Below are 23,209 nucleotides of genomic sequence, written 5' to 3'. Positions count from 1 at the left end.
CACTCCAAATTATTTACTGAAAAATTAGACTATGTGTGGATTTTTTTGTAGAGCATGACTAAAATATTAGAAATAAAATTAAATTTAGAAAGCTAAAATATCTAGGCACAATGCTACTTGACATGCTATTGGCAAGTGTTTGCAAAACAACCAATAGTACAACTAAAATAGGCCATTACAAGCATTTTTAGTGGGGCTCTCATGTATTTGCAGATTTTAGCTGTTCGTTGGATGTGTTGAAATATGTTGTTTTAATATCACAAAGGGTTAAAACAATTTTTAAGATAAGATTATTGAACTGCAATACTCAGTTAATTCTGAAACAGCATAACAAATCAAGCAACAAAAAAGTCTAAGATTAAATCTACTGAATGTTTATGTTTGAAACAAACAAGACACTAAATGCTCTAAATAACAGTAACATATATATTAATGAAAAAAATAGTAAATAGAAACAGCTTTCTAATATCTTTCTTATATGAACAGTCAAGCAATTGTCTAAGCTTCATCAGTCGAATGCCAATTTTTTTCTCTGGGCTCTCCTAAAAACATGCAGCACATCCATACCTACAGAACAGAAACCAGAAAATCATTAGCTCTACATCGCTAATCTCCAGAGGGCTAAACCAGTGAAATGGCAACCATGACATTTGAATCCTATAACCTGAAGGGGAATAAATCATCATGGAGTCAGGGACCATGTTTCATGTATGCCTCAGTTACAGCAGAGACTTTTCACACTGACATGTATACAAACGTATGTCTCTGTGCCAAGAAGAAGACAAACGCATCCCCCAGATAACGGGAGTAAAGAGGATCTGCTCACCTCGTCAGCTCCTCCAGCAGCTGCGCATGGTCAGGAGGGAAAAACTTCACACTGAACCTCAGGGTTGTGTTTTTCGGTCCTGTGTGGAACAGGTTCATTAATAAAAGAAAAAGAAAAAGAAAAAGAAAGAACATTTGCATTTTATAAGGAGATTATACAGAGCAGTTACTCTCTTATAAGCTCCAGGAAGAACAAGACTAAACAGCATACTGAAACACTTACGTCGAAGCTGCTTAATAATCGGTTTGATGTGGTCCAACCAAACCTGTGAAAGAACAGAAGAGGCTTGTTCAAGTATGAGTTTTTGAACAAATAATGTGAGCAATTTTGAGATGAGGTTTTATTTGTTATTTATTTACCATCATGCTTTTGTGGTTTTGAAACTCCAGGCCAAAGTAGTCACCCTCAATCAGATTCATGTGGGAGCACACCAGGTCAAATAGCACCTTGCCCGACGCTTTTTGCTGTGAACAAAATCATGTAGGACGACACTTAACACAAAGCAGAAAAGGCAAGAATTTTTTTCCACTTTCAGTATTCCACCTAAACACATTTAAAGCATTTTATGAGCTTAAATACATCATATTTTTTCTTGACGACAAAATAAGTCAATATGCCTTGATGCTAAACAGTCACAAAGTTTTGTTAGAGAACATTAGTAAACAGACAGCATCAGGAAGACCAAGAAAAACTACAGAAGATAAGGGACAAACATTTGAAAAAGCTAAAGCAGTTATTGTGTTATGAAACAATATTCCAAGCTGTGTTTAACCCAATATTTGAAGCAAAACACATTACAAAATAACAACACATCCATTAAGACATGGTTGTACCCCTAAGCTGACAGGGCAAGCAAGGACAGCCATGAGCAGCAGCCAAAAGGCCAACGGTAAATCTGGAGAAGCTACAGAGATTCACAGTACAGGAGAATTTTAGGTGTGCACTCTACATATGTAGCCTTTATGGAAGAATGACAAGAAAAAATTACTTTTTTTATTTTTTTTAATAACTCCATGTAACTCCTCCATGGGCTGCCACCTTATCGTGGTGGAGGGGTTTGAGTGTCCCAATGATCCTAGGAGCTATGCTGTCTGGGGCTTCATGCCCCTGGTAGGGTCACCCAAGGCAGACAGGTCCTAGGTGAGGGACCAGACAAAGAGCAGCCCAAAGACCCCAATGATGAAGGAAAACTTTGGACTTGGTGTTCCCTCGCCCGGACGCGGGTCACCGGGGCCCCACTCTGGAGCCAGGCCTGGAGGGGGGGCACGATGGCGAGCGTCTGGTGGCCGGGCTTTTACCCATGGAGCCCGGCCGGGCTCAGCCCGAAGAGGAAACATGGGCCCCCCCTCCCATGGGCCCACCACCCGTGGGAGGGGCCAAAGGGGTCGGGTGCAGTGTGGGATGGGTGGCAGCAGAGGGAGGGGACCCTGGCGGTCCGATCCTCGGTTGCAGAAACTGGCTCTTGGGACGTGGAATGTCACCTCTCTGGTGGGGAAGGAGCCGGAGCTAGTGCGTGAGGTCGAGAGGTTCCGGCTAGAAATAGTCGGTCTCACCTCGACGCACGGCTCTGGTTCTGGAACCAGTCTCCTTGAGAGGGGCTGGACATACTTCCACTCTGGAGTTGCCCAGGGTGAGAGGCGTCGGGCAGGAGTGGGCATACTTGTTGCTCCCCATCTCGGCGCCTGTACGTTGGGGTTTACCCCGGTGAACGAGAGGGTAGCATCCCTCCGCCTACGGGTGGGGGGACGGGTTCTGACTGTCGTTTGTGCTTACGGGCCGAACGACAGTTCAGATTACCCACCCTTTTTGGAGTCCTTAGAGGGGGTACTGGAGAGTGCTCCTCCTGGGGACTCCCTTGTTCTGCTGGGGGACTTCAACGCTCACGTGGGCAATGACAGTGAGACCTGGAGGGGCGTGGTTGGGAGGAACGGCCCGCCCGACCTGAACTCGAGCGGTGTTCTGTTGCTGGACTTCTGTGCTCGCCATGGATTGTCCATAACGAACACCATGTTCAAGCATAAGGGTGTCCATATGTGCACTTGGCACCAGGACACCCTAGGCCGCAGTTCGATGATCGACTTTGTCATCGTTTCATCGGATCTGCGGCCGTATGTCTTGGACACTCGGGTGAAGAGAGGTGCGGAGCTGTCCACTGACCACTACCTGGTGGTGAGTTGGCTCCGGTGGTGGGGGCGAAAGCCGGTCAGACCTGGCAGGCCCAAACGTGTTGTGAGGGTCTGCTGGGAACGTCTGGCGGAATCCCCTGTGAGACGGAGCTTTAACTCCCATCTCCGGCAAAACTTCGAACACGTCCCGGGGGAGGTGGGGGACATGGAGTCTGAGTGGACCGTGTTCCGTGCCTCCATTGTCGAGGCGGCCGATCGGAGCTGTGGCCGCAAGGTTGTCGGTGCCTGTCGCGGCGGCAACCCTCGAACCCGCTGGTGGACACCTTCGGTGAGGGATGCCGTCAGGCTGAAGAAGGAGTCCTATCGGGCCTTTTTGGCCTGTGGGACTCCGGAAGCAGCTGATGGGTACCGGCGGGCGAAGCGGCATGCGGCTCGGGCGGTTGCTGAGGCAAAAACCCGGGCGTGGGAGGAGTTTGGAGAGGCCATGGAGAAAGACTTCCGTACGGCTTCGAGGCGATTCTGGTCCACCATCCGGCGTCTCAGGGGGGGGAAGCGGTGCAGCACCAACACTGTTTATAGTGGGGATGGTGTGCTGCTGACCTCTACTCGGGACGTTGTGGGCCGGTGGGCAGAGTACTTCGAAGACCTCCTCAATCCCACCAACATGCCTTCCACTGAGGAAGCGGAGCCTGGGGACTCTGGGTTGGGCTCTCCAATCTCTGGGGACGAGGTCGCCGAGGTGGTTAAAAAGCTCCTCGGTGGCAGGGCCCCGGGGGTGGATGAGATCCGCCCGGAGTTCCTTAAGGCTCTGGATGTTGTAGGGTTGTGTTGGTTGACGCGACTCTGCAATGTCGCATGGACATCGGGGGCAGTTCCCCTGGATTGGCAGACTGGGGTGGTGGTCCCCCTGTTCAAAAAGGGGGACCGGAGGGTGTGCTCCAATTATAGAGGGGTCACACTCTTAAGCCTCCCTGGCAAGGTCTATTCAGGGGTCCTGGAGAGGAGGGTCCGTCGGATAGTCGAACCTCGGATTCAGGAAGAGCAGTGTGGTTTTCGTCCTGGTCGTGGAACGCTGGACCAGCTCTACACCCTCGGCAGGGTCCTGGAGGGTGCATGGGAGTTCGCCCAACCAGTCTACATGTGTTTTGTGGACCTGGAGAAGGCGTTCGACCGTGTCCCTCGGGGAGCCCTGTGGGGGGTTCTCCGGGAGTATGGGGTACCGGGCCCTTTGATACGGGCTGTCAGGTCCCTGTATGACCGGTGTCAGAGTCTGGTCCGCATTGCCGGCAGTAAGTCGGGCTCGTTTCCGGTGAGAGTTGGACTCCGCCAGGGCTGCCCTTTGTCACCGATTCTGTTCATCACTTTCATGGACAGAATTTCTAGGCGCAGCCAAGGTGTTGAGGGGATCCGATTTGGTGGCCTTAGGATCTCATCTCTGCTTTTTGCAGACGATGTGGTCCTTTTGGCTTCATCAGATCGTGATCTGCAGCTCTCGCTGGAGCGGTTCGCAGCCGAGTGTGACGCGGCCGGGATGAGGATCAGTGCCTCCAAATCCGAGGCCATGGTCTTGAGCCGGAAAAGGGTAGAGTGCCTTCTCCGGGTCAGGGGGGGTGTCCTGCCCCAAGTGGAGGAGTTTAAGTATCTCGGGATCTTGTTCACGAATGGGGGAAGAAGGGAGCGGGAGATCGACAGGCGGATTGGCGCAGCGTCTGCTGTCAAGCGGGCGCTGTACCGGTCCGTCGTGGTGAAGAGAGAGCTGAGCCAAAAAGCGAAGCTCTCGATTTACCGGTCGATCTACGTTCCCACCCTCATCTATGGTCATGAGCTTTGGGTCATGACCGAAAGAACGAGATCGCGGATACAAGCGGCCGAAATGGGTTTTCTCCGTAGGGTGGCTGGGCTCTCCCTTAGAGATAGGGTGAGAAGCTCAGTCATCCGGGAGGGACTCAGAGTAGAGCCGCTGCTCCTTCACATCGAGAGGAGCCAGTTGAGGTGGCTCGGGCATCTGGTCAGGATGCCTCCTAGACGCCTCCCTGGTGAGGTGTTCCGGGCACGTCCCACCGGGAGGAGGCCCCGGGGAAGACCCAGGACACGCTGGAGGGACTATGTCTCTCGGCTGGCCTGGGAACGCCTCGGGATTCCCCCGGAGGAGCTAGAAGAAGTGGCTGGGGAGAGGGAAGTCTGGGCCTCCCTTCTGAAGCTGCTACCCCCGCGACCCGACCTCGGATAAGCGGAAGAAGATGGATGGATGGATGGATGGATGTTTATTAAAAGCCCTGTTGGCACTTCAACATAAACATATACAGTATATATACTGTATATAGTAAGGCGTTCAGACCAAATGAAAACAAAACTGAAAAAGTTGGTCTACTTGCAAAATGCTATATGTGATGGCAGAATTGCACAATGTATCCTCATTCCCATTTAGTGGGTTTTCACAGAAAGAACTCTTGTTCTACGACTGGTTCAGTTCATATGCCTCTGAAAGCTGATTTTTGTTTAGTTCCCGTGAGAACCAACTGCCTTTTCCATATGTTTTGGTAACCAAACATGCATAATCAACAGGTGGCGTCAGACAACTCCGAAGAAAAGCAGAAGAGTGTAATAGCAAAACAGACCTTGATGCCATGGATGCATTATTTCCTTGTTTACAGAGGTTCCTTTATGTGCAGCAAAAGAGAATTCAAACACTCCAGCTGAAGCAGAAAAAGTTTCTTTGTATTTGCTGCCGTGCTTGTTATTTCTTTGTGTACAGTTTGACTGGCGCACAATGTGATGTCTCAGGTTTGCACTGAAATACCAGGTATTCCACAATGACCAACTAGAACCAAACAGGGCACTGGAGAATCTCGTTCGTCTAGAGCAAACACATGACACTGGTTCAAAATCATGCTCGGGAACTGGAAGGGGCTCCAAACTGCGTCGGTGGAAAAGCTTTGTGAAACATGGTGGGTGCAGTACCATGCTGTGGGCATGCTTCTCTTCGGGAGGGGGATGGGAAACTGGTCGGAATGATAGTTGGCTAGATGAAGGTTGCTAAAGACTTGAGACTGGGGTTGAAGCTCATCTTCTAGTCAAAGTCCAGCTAGAGACATGATGGTATGATTTAGATTAAATCAGAATAATGTGTTAAACTGGCCTAGTAAAATCTCAGATTTAAATCCAACACAGAATATGTGGTGAGACTTAATGAGTCTCACTTTTTTTGAATGGGCAGAAATAGTACAGTGTAAAAGTGTGAAGCTGGTAGAAACATGCTGCAAAAGAGCTGCAGAATAAACTGCATTGACAAATGGTTTTCAATGCAGTTGTGTTGCAGAAAAATGCACAATAAACTTTTCAGAACCACTTATAATTTCAGTACCTTTCATGCATAATCTTATCTATCCTTGTTCTACTACATAAAATCCTTAAAAAAAAAATCTTTAAAAATCCTCAAAAATGTTTGTGGCTGTAAGACGCCAATTTAGAAACACAAAATGGGTGTGAAAAACTTAAAATGCCCTACTAGTTATACATTATAAACCAATTTAATGTTAATAATGTATCACTTTCTGTGTCACAAATGTCTCTTTTGGCCTTTCTGCTTCCATGCTAGTGTTCAAAGAGCCTGCCAAGAATAAGTTTCCATCATGCATGTTGCAGCCAAAGGGGGTGGGTTGAACCTCGTCTTTGATCTGGATTTTCAGTGTCGCTGCTGCTGCTGACAGTCCCAGCAGCCTTTGAGGTGGAAATCATATCAGGGTGGGATAAAAAGTTCCCCTGACCACCTCAGTCTTCCCTCAAGCACCACATGAACTTAACTGCACACTTTTGGGCACTGCGAGAAACACAAACCTCAAAAAATCTACCTCAATCAAACTGAGAAACATTCCCACATGGGGTCACATTGGTGTCAGGGATTTTTCCCAACATATTTCTGTTACAGACACTCAGACACAGCTTGACTCACAGGCACACACACAACAGGAACACGTCTGCCTGGCTGCTTCCTCGTGACTGCTCTGCACCAGCGCACAGCATATCTCAGCTACAGAATGTGAGTGTTTGCAGTAGGAATCCCTCCTGGCTTGATACCGATTCAGAGCGGTGCCTTAATACGTTTCAAGAAAGAAGTTCTTACATGAAAGGACAGGGACATGCTGAGGTGCATGCTAGGACAAGAATTTCTCTGGTGCAACTAAAGGGAGTTGTCAAATTTTAAATTTAAATGACCTTGCCTGTGTTCCTCTAAATGCTTAAAGAATAAAAACTTAAGCTCTGTCAGCTTAGTCAAAGTGATTACACATCCTCATGTAAATGGAAAACCTTCCCCCCAAACAAGACGATCTACCACTTTTTCCTAGCTTGCACAGAGAGTTTTCTATTACTGAGAGCCAGCTGTTTGCATATGGCGACAGAACCAGTGAGGGTGACTGCAGAGAAAAAAGTCACCAGTCCACACCTACATAGATACACACATTATGTAATGTGCTGAGAGAATGCTGTGTGTAAAAGGCAAAACATAGCCAGAATAAATTAAATGTTTCTTTCATTCCATGCAGTTAAACCAAGCATAGACAAGCTATCAGCCTCTCATTGAGGCTCTTGTGTCCAGCCATGTAATTGTGCCATTGTTGGTAAAGAGGCCACACTCTATGCAGAGACAGATTGGGCAGAGGCTGATTAAAGCTGACCAGCACTTGATTAAATGCAGCTTTTGCATGCAGGAGTCATGTCACCGCAAAGGGCAACACAAAAACATTGTTAATGACGCACCAGTCCATAAGAGTGATGTGTGCGTTGTTACTTATCCAGCAAGAATAAACGCACTGTCAATACATCTTAAGGGGGCGGTGTTGCATATTTTCCAGCTACGTAGTGCCGTTTTATGGCTCAATTCAGCAACTCTGTTACCTTCAGTTGTCATGAAGCTGCTGTATATATCAAACATAAAAGTTAAAAGAGATTTGACTTTGCCTTTAAATTGCCTTTAAATTGGACTCCGTCTCTTTAAGAAGCTCCTGCTCTTTCCGACACTCACTCTTAGGCACATCTTCACAACATCTTCACAGCTGCTCCACGATGCCGTTTACAACCGTACTTATGAGCGCTGAAAAGTAGTTCACATCTGAAGATCAACAGCTGCATTGTTCCACCAGGTGTTGCTAATTGCTACTATTCTCAAGGAGCTAAGTTGGGAAGGCACACGCACACACATAGAGCACATGCGTGCAAAGCTATAGTTAAAGGAATTGACACGCTAGGGAATGCCCTCTTTAGAGCGTTGCTTAGATAGAGGCCAACAAAAGGAATTAGAAATAATTGTTAGGTGCCATTTTGCTATGTTACCCCATAAGGATAGCAAGAAAAATTGACCAGCACTGCATTTTAGTCTTAATAAATGCAATACATAAATTCAACTCAGTGACTCTTCAACCTCATATATCAAGAACCTAAATGGACAAAGGATAATTCTCCACAAAGCACAATGGGAATCATTATCCACAAAGGAGAAAATAAGCATTCTCAACCAAGCAAAATTTGTCCAAGAAAGCAAATTCATATATTATATAGATTCATTACACAGAGTGAAATATTTCAAGTCTTTATTTCTTGTAATTTTAATGATTATGGCTTATAGACAAGACCACAATTCTGTGTCTCTGAATTATAAAATTATATTAGATCAATAAAAAAATACATTCTAATAAAAAAATATTAGGCTTTGGAAAAATTAAAATTTCTATGCACTGAATACTTGGTGGCAGCTCCTTTTCCAGGAATCACTGCATTGATGCGCTGTGGCATGGAGGTGATCAGCCTTCTGGAGTAATGGAAGTCCGGGTTGCTTTAACAGCAGCCTTCAGGTTATCTGCATTAATGGTTCTGGCATCTTTCATCTTCCTCTTAGCGATACTCCATAGATTCTCTATGGGACTCAGGAAAGGCCAGGCTGCTGGTCAATTAAGCACAACACAATGGTCACTAAAGCAACTTTGGTACCTTTTGCTTTGTGGGCAGGTGACAAATCCTGCTGGAATATGAAATCAGCATCCCCATATCAGCAGACGGAAACATGAAGTGCTCTATAATTTTACCCATGATGTCAATAATTGTCCTCTGGGCATCTGTCAAGTCAGCAGCCTTCCCCATGATTATGTAGCCTCCTGACCCAGAGTATGACCATTTAGATGCTCAGGAAACCTCTGCAGGCTTTTGAGTTGCTTTGCTGATTAGGGTGTGACACCATGAGTTTCCGATACTTAACTTTTTCACAGTACTCTGAATTTTGGGTATTTATTATCTGTAAGTCATAATCATCAAATGTAGAAAAAGGCTTGACATATTTCACTATGTGCAATGAATCTATGTACGAGTTTCACTTTCTGAAATTAGTGACAAAAATATTGAACTTTCTCACATCGTAAATTTCTTTCAGATGTATCTGTATGTACCTGTTTTATGAAAACTACAAGAGATTTCAGATGTAACATCTGCAAAGGGTTAATGTCTTCCAGCTTTTATTCTACACCAGTTTGACAATAAATGATTAGATGGTTTTTAAAGATAATTTGCTCACATTTCTTTTTATGATAAAGTTTTATAGTAGAAAGTTTAATTACTAAGCATGGCTTCAGTTTTACTTTGGTTCATTTAGTACTTAACCTTCAGTGTGAAAATGTAGTTTTCACTCCTCTGCTTTGGCATTTCCACATATTTTAAATTAAAGGGGCATTCTGTTTTTGGACTGAGCACTACTGGCATCCCCAGGAGGCCTGGCTATGTACAGCTGAACAGCAATTCCAGTTAATTTAGGTCACTGGAGATACAAAAGACAAAACAAAGGTAATTTAATTTAATCTGACTAGAACCATTCATGTTTAGTTATTTTAAACTCTCCACCAGTAGAAGTCTCTATGTAAATTATGAAACAAACTAATCCAATAAATGAAAGAATTTAGACTCAGAAACAGCTCAAATAATGATAACACAGATGAACAACTGCAAATCAAAAAGTTTGCAGTTGTTCATCATTGGAAACTCACTAAACAAAATCTCTTTTGCTGACAGCTATGGAAAAATTGTCAAAGGAAGTTACTTTTAAAAATGTATTAATAGTTCTTATCTTTTCTTTGTCACTATATAAGTTCTAAAACCAATACATTTTTTGTGAATTTATCTCAGTTTTATTCCTGTTACAGTTCTTTACATTACTGTCTACATAAACAGGAAATTACAAAATATTACTGTTAATTTTATGGGGAAAGTGGTTCTTCTCATTTGTTCTTTTTTTCTGCCCCAAACTGAAAAAAAATGTAGACACAGTAATACAAATCTTTGTCAGTAACACTGACTTTGTGGTTTCTGAGTGGCTTTTTATCATCCAAACTAATTTCAGTGTGGTTCAAATGACAATTGGTGTTACAACAAGAAAATAATGCCAAACTCAGCACTTTTCAAAAGTCCACATAACCATTTAACAATGGTGATGTATTTAAACGTATATGTAAACTTTTAATCTATCAGGATTAGATGAAATCCACAACAAATCCAAGATTTTTGTTGTTTAAATTTATAACGCTGTTTTTGTTTTATAATTTTACCCTGGAAAACATCCAGTTCAAATGCAATTTCAATAGCCCAAAATTAATGTAATGTTTGAGATGAATGTACTGCCAACTGGAACCGTAGGGATATACAGTAGTTCAATCAACATGAAAAAGATTTGTGACCAAAAGCATGCATGTCTTGGAGCCTTCGTTTCAGCAGAAAGGTTACATTTTTAAGAAAACACTGTGCCCTGCAGCTGACATTTCATACCGTCTCTGGAATGGCAGCAAAATGTCAGCAATCTCCATTTTTATTACCGTTATCTGTAAAAGCGTAATAGTCACATGTTTTCATTGAATCAGTAAGATCCAGGACAGATGACGCAGTTCGAGTCAGCAGGCATGAGGGAAGCGTCTGTCTGGCCCAATTATGTTTGAACCCAGACTGTACTACTGTTTACATGTGTCTGCATCGCTACACTGACCTCTGCATGCTCAGGCTGACAGAAGATGGCTAAATAAAGATGACAGCAATGTCTGCGCACGCCTGCTTTCTACTTCGGGGTAAACCCCTGCCCCCAAAAAAAGATCTCCCCCTCTACATCCCAATGCTTGTTAGTAAGCTCCAGTCAAGACAAAAATGCGACTATAAAGGTCAGGTGTAAAGTAGCTGTGCTCTCCCTAAACTGCTGCCCTCCAGGAATTGTTAGCATGCTCCACTTCACCCAGAATAATCCAACAACTGGCAGTTCTATCCAAAACTTCAACTGCAGGTTTTGCATTTTGGGTTGGGGGAAGGTACCATGGGTGGCAAAGAGACTGCCAATGCCTTTAGGCTCCAGATAAAATGAAAGAACAAAGGGAGTCAAGTCCCCTTTAATATTTTGGTTGTGGTGCAGTGGATCAGCTGAAGTTGACAGTGAGAGCAAATGGGGGGAGGGGTTCATTCAGAGTACCAACCCAATTTTCAATTTTATAACTCTGTGACTCAGATTCCCAGAGTTCTCATTCTTCCTAAGCTCAATTTTTAAAGAAAAAATAAAACCAAGTTCAACAAGTCTTTTTATGGCAGATGTGGTGGTCAAGCATTAAAGATGGAACATGAAAAAAAGAACGTTGAACAGATGGAAAATCACATGACTAATGAATGAATATATAATTAGATGGATGAATGGTGAGACATATGGATGGACGTATTTTGTCATGGAAAGGCAGAAAAAACCTAAATCAAATAACTCACTTTTACAGACTGATTGTTCTTTTCCAATATTCCAGCTATGCTGCCCCTGTAGCACCCGCTGGTGCAGTTATAGTGTAAAAGATCAAGAATTTGTCACATCCCAGCAGGCGGTTTTCAGCTGCGCTTTAGATCAGACGGTTTGAGTCAAAGGAAGAAATAAAGAGGAGAACAGAGGAAAAAAAAACCTTTGTTAAAGTTGACACTCAAGATATTTAGAGTCGAATAAAAAATGATGAGTAAAAATCTAATCAGAAACAGACTTCAAAATTCAATACATTTCCATACTCAAAGATTTTCATAGCAGATGATGTAAAATTATGAACATTTCAGCATAAGACGTTTAGCTAGTGATTTTTCCTTTAAGAAATACAATAAAATTACATAATTTTTTCCAGTGTTTTCCAAGTGTGGCTAGTGCTAGCCAAGTCTCTGTGTTGATTTCCTGGATAATGTGGATTCTTATCTTCACTGATATTTCCACAAAGCTGCCAAGATTTCTGAATTCACTATAGTGCATACAAGAGATTGACAACTTAAAGGTTTAAAAGAGCGACTATTTGTTCACTCTTTTTGTTAGCTGACAAAAAGTTTTCTCTCTCTTGCACTCTCAACACCCAATAGAACCACAATATGTTATGAACCTCTTTTACAGGTTTTGTACTTCATATGACTTCATGTTTAAACTCCTCAACGAGACTAAAAAGTTTTTAGTCGTCTTTGTTCTGTAACACCACAAAAAAAAGAAAAGCATCGCTGTCAACCCATAGCCCAGTAGTACTCCAGTATAGTCCATTCATAACCAAAAAAGTTAGAATATTTTTGTATTTTTAATGGGCCAATCTTTGTCCAGGAAAAGAATCTAAAATTTTTCAAAATAGTTTATTCCCATTTCAGTTTAAAATACTTATCTAAGGGGTTCCAGAAGTCCAAACTGTTAAAAATGGTCACTTGTGATTTTAAAAAGTGTGTGTATTTTTCTTTGGGTTCCGTCAGTGACTCAGAAACAAACAAAAATAATAACAACCAATGAGTCGAATTAAAATATCAGTTCTGATGTGGCAAAACAAAGGTAAAGGATGTTGTCTCCATATTCTTAAATCCATGTAAAAAGCTATTTGTTTCTCAGAACTCTCTTAGTTATCTTTTAGACTATGGAAAAAAATCTACATTTTCTACACTTAAAATTTCCATTATTTATATTTATCCAGACTTGGAATGTTATAAAATCTCCTGGTATTCTTTACTGATTCCCTCTTGAGGACTAAAACATGAGTAAAGAGGTCAAACGTTCAGCTCTCATTACAGTGACGTGGCAGCGGAAAACCCCAGGAACAATCTTGGAGTTTTAAGTGAACCATGGCTTTCCTGATACCACCACTGAGGGAAGGGCTGAGATTACAGAGCTGTTTACAGTAGTCGCCTGTAATGTTCCCACACTGCATCATCCTTTAACTCTTATGAAAAACATATGCAAGGACCCAACTGAGTTCGGAGCAAACATCTATTCATGAAAGTCCTGTGAAAATGTTTCCATGTGATGTTTGTATAAGAGCAGGTATGTGTACTGTAAGGGAAGGACAGGACAGGGAGGTCAGCTGCAGCTAAAGCTCATTGAGATTCAGGCCATGCACTGCAGAGGTTCCCAGGGTGACTCTGCTGCTGCGTGAAGCTGACAGAGAGATGGGCGGAGGGAGGCAATCCTCCGGATAACCCTGTGAACCTGACATACAGATGCAATGCCAGTGTGCAAAGCAGTGTGCTTGTGATTCATAAAGACTTTATTAAAAAAAAACAAAAAACTGAAAGTTAAGAAATGTCTATGTTTTTATGTGGTTTGTGTGAGAAATAAATGGAAATGTGTGTGTGTTTTTTTTAAATGGTCTAAACTCTGATGTTCAAAAGGAAAAACCTCAACAGAACCGAAAAGAAAAGTAATGATTGGGTTGCCACAGCTGTCAGAGTCATTTGGTCACAGTAAGCCACCCTATAGGGCCTGAGAGGACAACCATGAAAATTATATCTTCTAAGATTCACCAAAGCCCCCGTCTTCGCCTCCTGTTCTTCCTCTCTTTGCTCACCCCACATTAGTCTGCCTTCCTTACGTTCCCAAGACTCTGGACTGCTGGAAACATATTGATTTTGCATAAAGGATAATTAGGTGTCCTGTTGTGCTGCTGAATATGCAACAGCACAAAGCTGAGCACATTTGTTGAAAGACCACCAACTGTTAGACGAAGGACCATAAAGCAGAAGACGATAACAGGTTTGCAGGCCAAAAGTAGAGCTTTGACCAGTCAGAGAAAGCATAAACGAGACAGCTTTCTTTCTTTCTTTTTTTTACTAGCACAAATTCAACTGAGCATGTGGAAAAGGGGGAAAGTATTAATATATTAATTGTAAATGTGTTTTTTTTTCCTCTCTCAGCCATTGGTTTAATAGAAATCTATTTTTGGAACCCAATTAATATGTCTGATTGGGCACTTTCATACTTTACCCAAACCAAAATGAGCTGTGAAAGTTAACATGTGATGCATTTGTGAATATTTGTCTCTTTAAAATTATATTTTGAACACATTTCAGTAGGTATTCAGGTTGCACAAGTTGAGTGTTTGGTGCAAGTTCAGAGAAAAGGTGTGATTATTTTCTATTGTTGAGTTAAGCTAAGTGTGGCATCAACACATAATGTTATAATTATCTGTGCCTAAGCTGATCTGAGTAACAGATCAGTTTTAAGTATGAAGGACTTACTTCAACTAACTCCTGTTATCATCGGTGTGCCTCTTTGTTCAAACGTTATAATCGCCTCATGAATTAGGATCCAGTGACAGCCCTCTTTCTCTCATAGCAGTGAATCTTACCAAGCTCTGTGTGTGCAGACAATCAATAGTTTAATTAGGAGTTTAATTGGGTGTAGCTGTGACACACAGCTCCCACAAGGTGAGGCCAGGAAAGAAACTTTCATAGTTAGTCTCATTTAAATAAACATGCCAAATACGAACTCTCTCTGATTTGGAAAAGTCATGAATTACTTCTCATGTCATGGTCTTGTGCTTTAGAACAGTGTTTCCCAACCCTGGTCCTCAAGGCACACTGCCCTGCATGTTTTAGGTATTTCCTTTCTTTAATCCAGCTGATTTCAATTGATGACTGATTAACAGACGTTTGTTAAACTGCAATCAGTTGAATCAGGCATATAAAAGCAGGGAAACCTCTAAAACATGTAGGACAGTGTGCCTTGAGGACCAGGGTTGGGAAACACTGTTAGAATATTGATGAACCTTAGAACGGTTTACTCTTAATCTAAGTTGACTTATTACTTAAACTTTTATTTTTTGTTAAACCTGTGCGTCAGGATTATCCTGGAATTTACACTTGTTTCTATGATGTGTCATTTTAATCAAGTATCTGAACTGTACAATCAGATCAGAGCAGTTATTCTGAAGTATTGTGCAAGGCTACGGCCTGCTTCAGAAAAATAAGTAGTGTTCCAAGGGGAATAAACTCAACCAAACCTTATACATTATGTGAGTTAATTTCAAACAGATCAGGAGACGAACTGAAATAATTTTTAATGGCAATAAACCCTCACAGGTCTCTGCATAATAAGCAACTGCAAAAAACTAGTTCCGACATTCTCTTATGTAGGACAATGCAGCACTATTTTCCAGTTTTATGCTTCTTTAACCAAGAGATGGCATAAGTACACCCATAGATTAATTGCATATGCACCAAGTGTGAAATATTTACCTAGGTCAAAATTTCAGAGGAAATGTGGAAAAATTTAGCAGGAATGTGGGCACCTGTAACTTTGACCCCACTGTTGCCAACTCAGCAACTTTTTTACTATATTTGATGACATTTCAGACAAAAATAAATAAATTTAAAAATGGTATCAACCAAAATCGGAATCGGTAGGTCAGGCTTTTTAAAGATCAGTAACTGGCGATTGGCCAGAAAACTGCAACCGGTGCACCCATAATGATTTGTCCAATCAAAGCTGATTAAGATTTAATAGAATTGCTGATATTTAACAACACCTGTTGTACAAGTCTGCTACAGTACCAGATTTCACCATGCTGACAAGCCCAGGACACTACCTTGTCCTGGGGTGTTCCATCAATACTATAAAGCCACCTCATTGCAGACCACCACAGTTATTTCTGGAGAGATACTAGCTGCAAAGAAAGATAAGAGCTTGGAGCTTGTGTGGTGTTTAAGAGCAGGCAGGTCTCGGGGGGGAATTTGTTGGTGCTGTTCGTTCCTTTAGCTATAATCTCCTTCAGTAATAAATAATGACAGCTGTGCATGCTGCTCTGCTAGTGAGGCCAATCAATTGGGCTTCGTGAGATTAGCCTTAAACTACTTATCCCACAGAGTAGCAAATCCAGAGGCCCTTAGTCCTGTGATGTCAGGAAAGTGCATAAAGGATGGTTGCTGGGAGGGAACATACAAAACTATGTAAACAAGGTAAACTGCTTCAAAGAGAAAAAAATACCTTGCAAAACTTTATCAGCAAGATTTGTGAATTTGCAATGAATCTATGCATTTCACTCAATGCTGGAAGTAGCTAAATAAACAGTCAGATACTCCTGCATTCATTGAAATAAAAAATAAGTAAACCGCACATACAAAACACAAACTATTATCTATCAATATACAATTTCTGTGCATCTATTCAAAATAACAAAGAACATATAGGACAGAAACTGTACTGTATGTATATGTATATTTTTACATTTGCAATTGGTCAGTCAACTGGGATTTCCTTGTCAGAATATACCTGAGCTAAGAACATACAGGTGTAAAGACAAAAGCCTTCGAACCAATCCATCACTTCAAGGAAAGGAAGATTAAGGTCAGCTTCCAGAGAATCACCCTCACTTTAAATAAGCACTTCTGTTGTAGCCGCTGAGTGTTCAACAAGTTCTCTACTTAATATAAAGACAAGAGGGACTTCTGTTTCTAAGCAAGTAGGAGAATTTAGATTTTGAAAGAATTACAAAACATTTTATTTTTTCTTTAAGAATACATTTTAAGATCTATTCTTAAAAGTAAAATGTGTTCACGCATGTTGGCATGGTGTTTAGATACATCTGAAATTTGATCCAAGGCATTACTGTGGCTGTGCTATACTGACCAAGAAAAACATCCTCATTGTACGACTGATGTTCCCTTTTTGTAGTTGGAACTGCCTGAACAAAGGTGATGCGGCATTGCATTGTTTTGTGCTTTGAAAAGGGTCCTGAATCAAACATGAAAACCTTTACAGCTCCTTTTCAGCTAAGTATCATGACAAAGATGAGCCCCTTCACTGTGATCCTTAAATTAATCAATCAGTCTGTTTTGTAAAAAGTAGGCATATGTATCAAGGTATACCAGGGTAATAAAAAGTTACTGTTTCCAATGCGCTAAAATGCCTCACCCTAGCACTCCTGTGGATTTATACAGCTTTTATTGAACTGAAAGAGACGCAACATACAGTAAGATAGAAGATTCCTACCTAATTAAGTACCCAGCAAAAATCAGCTTATTGTACTTCAGTTGTCTTCTACAGTAAATAGCTAGATGTTATGACAAACATTTGAAAACTACTAAATTTAAAAACAAAACTATTAAAGTAAGGGAAAAATCATACACATTGCCTTTAATAACTACCAATCAATATGTTATTTAGAGATGCACTGAAACTGATGGGAAACAGACAAGTTGCTTCCAAACTGGACCTCATTCTGGGATCGGCAGGCTGGGAATAAAAAATGGCTCATTTTTTTCAGAATACTGAATCAACCATAATAACATGCAAACAGTTTGCCATGATGAGATTTTTCATGAGACTCTGTTACAGAGAGAATATGGAGGTATGTTTACTGTAAACATGTGCCTTGTAACTGTGAAGTTGACATCAGAGAGAAAATCCTATAGAGTTTTTTTTTTTCAGTCTATCTTCTGGGGGGAAAATATATATAAAAAAGATGTTAATACAAATGTTTTAAATAGTTTTCGCTTCAAATGTACTGGGCTGAGTGGAACAAAAATATTACAGTAGAAATTTTATGTTTTGTGACAGGTGAATTTGTGTACCTGCACTGAGAATTTGTGGAGGTGTAACAGTAAAAAAGTTATTATTTTTCATACAGTTATGTGGATTTGTTTTACACTATCTGTTTTGTATCAATTGGGGTAAAACTGTTAAATTTAAGATTTTTTTAAGTGTGACTCAGAGAATACAACTTGTGTACTTGTATTTGTAGAGGTGTCAACATTTTGTATTTGTGAATGACTGGAACAAAATGCAATTGCAAACTATAGGATTTTCCTCTGTGATTTGAATTTCACAGACACAAGACAAATACATGCATACAGCATGTCGGAGATTTTTTCAGGCTGCTAAATAAGGAGAGAGTGAGACTTTCAACAGGCAACAGGAAGGCTGACTGTATTACTGTAAAGATGCATCTTTTAAAAAAAAAAGATCCGTTTACTCCTTGAGGTGATAGTTTAGTAGGCCCATCAGCTTCTTTAAGCTTCTTTAGTCGTTAAATAATGCCCCACAGAAACATTAAAATTTTGTGTAAACGTAATCCACTATCTCTTGATGGCTCGTTTACAGAAACATCAAGGATGCCATACGTACAAATTATTTTGAAAGGGCATGAACTTTAGTGCAAAACGAGGATAGAACAATATCAAAAACAATCTCCAAGAAATCTGGTGTGAACATTTTCTTAAGTATATGTGGAAAAGTCAAATGCACTGTGTTATCAAACAATCAGGAGTGAAAAATCTAATCTGTTTCATTTCATGCAGCATGAATAGAAGGACATGGCATTATGCCTAATTTCCTGTGGGCACAACCTTCATATTACTTTTTTTCCACCTTATATAAGTAACACAGCAACTTTGTGTTAGTTACACACTGAGTGGTTGAAACAGCAATAAGAATATGTGCAACATTTGCGTTCCAAAACTCCATTCACACACCTTCTGCAGCACAACAGCTGGGATATTTTTGACCACTGCCATTCCCTTCTGCATTTCACATAGCTTAGATTAAACCTCCAGGCCACTGAACCCCCGCCCCACCTCCAGAGCGTGACAACAGCGTTTGCTGTCCTGAGCTGAAATCTCGCATTTAAGCTTGACGGTAGAGAATCTTGGGAACAAGCCAAGAGCCTGCAAACAAACCGAGTTAAACAAGAATTTTAGTCACTGGACCTGTTCCCTTCTACTGGAAGTCAAGCCTGACCAGCATCTGTCATGATTGGGAAGAATACAAGAACCTGAACTAAAAGGAAGCAACCAGTTAAGATTTTATTATGCAATTATCTTCATATAATAGCTTATTTCAACTAATCCCTGGTGTAACATGTGGTTAAATTTCAGAGGTGCAGCTAAGTTTGATTTTTCATGTAACAATCTTAGAATTAGTCAAACCAACACCAGCATTTTTGGAAGCTAAATTGCACAAAACGCCACACCCTGAATCCGTTTCTGAAGCACACCCTAGCTCTTTGGTTAGTAAAAAGACCAGTGCTTTGGCTAAATCCACATTTAACATGGAAATACACATACTGGGTCAGAGTGCTGGAGTTTAAGTGGTCTCAGAGACTGAAATCACCCACTCTGACTGATTTAACAATTCATAAGCAGTGAAGGAGACCAACATACAGGTTTCAGAGAGTAAGAGGTGTGTTAGGTGTGTGGGGTTGAAAGCTTGGGGAAGCCTACTGTGGGTGCAAACAGGGCTTAGAGTCTCGCAGTGCTGGCTGAGTGAGCGTGATGGATTTTTTTTTTTAACTAGGAAAGATCTCCATGGCAACCTCCTATATGCAGCATGGCTGCTCTACTCTGAAGCTGCCAAGTATGAATCCATCAGCAACCACCTTATTTATTCTTCTAGGGAAACAGACATCAGGCATGCAGGAAGACAGCTTTTTCCCCGAGAACTGATGTTTTACAAATTGATACTAGCAGTTAATCCTCCATATGCCTGTGTGCTTCATGAGTCCACACTTTGGGTTACAGACAACTCAGAGAGTCAAAACAGTTTTTGTACAGAAAGCAAAAAAAAAAAAGTTAAAAAAAGGAAAAAATATCTATTTTGTAACCATTTTTAACTTTCACTTTAAAGAAAAGTTTATTAAAATATATTAATATAAATACATTTTCTCCAATATCAATTTTGCCATTTACTAAATTCCCGATGAGCCTTAAGTTTGGAGAGCAGCACAGAGAACAGTCTGTGAGAATTTTCCTAATAAATAATAGACCTCAGAAAACACTACTGCCTCTCAAATTCTTCAGCTCATAAATAAAAAAATGCAACCAACCCCAAAATAATTATCTGCTGACACTGGAGAAAGATGATCAGTACTGGAAGGTTCTTAACCACTTCAACTTTTCAGGCAATGCTACACAAATACCAACCTAAAGCTTGGCAAACACCTGGAGGATCTGTGTGTCTGTTGAACTTATCATACAAACTACTTCTCAGTTCAATGCTCCACAGAATGGGTGACAGTGGCATTAATCAGAAGAGATGTTGTGATGACGGGCTGAAGCTGGACTGTCGGAAAGAGTTTCTTAAAAGAACAGAGGCCCAATTTCAAGGATTCAGACAAATTTCTTTTAAGTCATGTTTGATATATGCAGCGTTTTATAATATCTGAAGGTAGCATTAGTTACTTGAATGTGCTACACAACAGCACTATGTTCCAGGAAACTACAAAATACCACCCCGTTAATATAAATTATTGTGGAAGAAATTTTAGGACCATGACAAGTCTTCTGGTACTACACCAAAAAGAAAAAAATCTTTAAGATGGAAGATTCTCTATGTATAATCCTTTAAATTGAAATTGCCATCCATTAATGTCTAATTTAAACCCCATGTTTCACATTTAACTGTACAGTGTGATCATGCACACATACGCAAAACATAAAGAGTTTTTTTTCCCCTCACTACATACAGTATATCTACATTTAGCTAAATGGAACCACACTGTGAGAATCCAGACTAGATTACAAGGTAAAACCATGAAATTAAATAATGAAGTAGTACTATTAAAACCATGAGACCTACATCATATAAATCATCCTATATCGTTCACATTTCTCCAGGATAGAGTGTGCTCTTTTGTTAAAAGCACAAATCTACAACTGCCCTGTGTGCTTGAATCAAGTAAGGTCATTTGATCTCTTAAGCTGAGATGAACTGCTTAGTGTGAATAAATCCAGACTGTGTCAGCACTGAACATCACCGACCCCCTTTATTCATCGTCTGCTCCTGACAAGGACATAAACAGGAAGAGTGAGAAAAAACCTGAAAGAAGTAACAATTGTGTGTACACCTAACACTTCTTTAAAGTTAAGAGCTACAATACAAATGACAATCGACACATACGTATGGTCGTATAAGAGCAAGCATTCTCGTGTACTATTAATTTGGTACCGACTGAATAAGAAGGCATTTTCTCATTGCCCACAACTAACAAAGCTAGGATTCTTTCAACATTGGACCTAAAGAAAAGTAGAGTCATGGGATTCAAGCACTGGAGGTCAAAGAAACAATTGCATTACTCTTAATGGAATGAAAGAAAAAAATTTACTTAAGTAAAGACATGTGGATTAGCAGATGGAATCTTCTCCTTGGATGGTTAGATATGTTAGATATGCAATAGTTTCCAGACTAACAACGTCCTGCAAATAAAATCACCCATGATCAAGTATTCATTCCTCCTGAACCTTTTTGACTTACTACAACCACAAAGTTTGATGCAATTTAGTGGAGTTTCACACAATTGTGAGGTAATTGTGCTGTAATTGTGATGTGAAAAGGAAATAAAACTTTTTATTATGTCTTTAAGACAAAAATGTATGTGGTGTGTTGAATTTAGAAAACTGGGAGTGCAACCTTAAGGGAAACTACCGGGCACATTTAGGGTTTAAATGTTGTAGTTTGAGGTAATTTTACTACTAACTTGTCCTTTAGTCTCACTGAGCCGGTCCTGTTGTGAACAGACATTCTGGTTGGACAAACCCCCCATACATGCAGAATTAGTTTTTAGCGTCTAAAAGCAGAAGCAGACAATAATGGACCTCTTTCATCACGAGATCACTTGTTTGTTTTTTTTTTTGGGGGGGGGGGGGGGGGGGGGGGGGTCATATTGGTCTCTCGGTGTTAAAAATGTTTGTTGGGACTGAGTGTGGTTACTGCCACACATGTCCAGCAAGATAAAACACATTTCATTTTAAAACATTGGAAAGATTGTGTTATACTAAGCACAGTATATGGAGACGTAGAGGAATGTTTGGCTGGGCTTGAAAATAAAACATCTTTGGAACCCATTAAAGTAAAATTTAAATACCAGCATCATTCCTTATTAATACAACACAGCAGTAATAGAGATGCAGCACAGGACTGGGGGTGTTTACCTGAAGCAGGGAAGCAATGTCAGTGATGTGGGGTTTTTTTGTTGTTGGATTTTTGATGGCATCAAAAGAATGGTGACATTTATAAGTATCATGACAATAAAATTTAAAAAGGGTTATGAGGTATTGGTATGTTTGCAAGATAATGTGAATATGCAGGTTTATTTTGAAAATTGGATCCATTTTTCTATCTCCTGTCCTCTTCTGCACACTACTATATCTTTTCCTCAATCTCTGCTTCATTCACACAAAGTTTGTTTCACACATTTGCCTATTATATGCCCACAGAGTCCCAGATTCAATTACAGCCAGAGAGAGGCAGGCTGAACAAGTTCAGCTGAAAGGAATTCAACACGTTGAGATAATGCACCATGGGACTGAGTTCTGTCTACAGGTAGAGCTAAAGCAAAGAAGAGATACAGGCACAATAAGAGGCACCGATTTCTCCTTTTAATTACCCCTCAAACGTGGCAGGAAATAAGTCCTTAACTCATCAGGACTCTTCAGGAGAGGAGAGCAGCAAAGGTGAACCCAGAGCAATGCAATAAAATGAGCCACTGCAGGATAAGGATAATCCCAAGATACCACACCACCGGTCGGCCCTGACATGTTAATTAGCCCCCTGAATCTGAATGAGAAATTCATAATTCATTGAAGAGCAGAAGCGCTGCAGCGAAGCAGCTGAGGCAAACATACTCCAAAGAAGGTTTCACCATTCATATGCAACCAGAAGATCAGAGAAAACGTGCAGGCTTCGCCTTTAATGTGCAGCGATGTCTGAGGCTCAATTACCAAGTCAAGAGCTTAATTCAAGGATCAAAAAGATGTCATTACAGGCCAAAAGGTGTCTGTGGATGGACTTCATCAGTCTGTCACCAGATTACAAAAAAGACAGCAGAAATTTGTCTTTCCCCTCTTTTGTAAAATGAGATAGTACGTTGCAATTCAGCAGGTAATTGTGTGCATCCACATCTGAACCAAACAAACATGTATGTTCGCCACAAAAAAACACATTCATCTTGGTTACCATAGAAACAACACTTATTATAGAGGC

The 23,209-nt window shown here is 41.0% G+C and overlaps 1 protein-coding gene across 2 annotated transcripts in view; it reads right to left on the bottom strand.

Moving 5' to 3' along the window:
* The window catches only part of LOC116722631 (FERM, ARHGEF and pleckstrin domain-containing protein 1-like), a 64,664-nt gene that overhangs the window by 23,179 nt on the left and 18,276 nt on the right, over positions 1–23,209 (bottom strand). For both annotated transcript variants that reach the window (XM_032566801.1, XM_032566800.1), the window contains exons 3-5: positions 1,186–1,290; positions 1,049–1,091; positions 827–905 (exon numbers count right to left, since the gene is read on the bottom strand). In XM_032566801.1, coding sequence (XP_032422692.1) covers positions 827–905; positions 1,049–1,091; positions 1,186–1,290 — 227 coding nt within the window. The remainder of the gene's footprint in view (positions 1–826; positions 906–1,048; positions 1,092–1,185; positions 1,291–23,209) is intronic.

The sequence above is a fragment of the Xiphophorus hellerii genome, chromosome 7 (assembly GCF_003331165.1).
Source record: "Xiphophorus hellerii strain 12219 chromosome 7, Xiphophorus_hellerii-4.1, whole genome shotgun sequence".
Lineage (NCBI taxonomy): Eukaryota > Metazoa > Chordata > Actinopteri > Cyprinodontiformes > Poeciliidae > Xiphophorus > Xiphophorus hellerii.
Note: the sequence above shows the minus strand (reverse complement) of the source record. Positions and strands in the feature narration are given on the sequence as shown.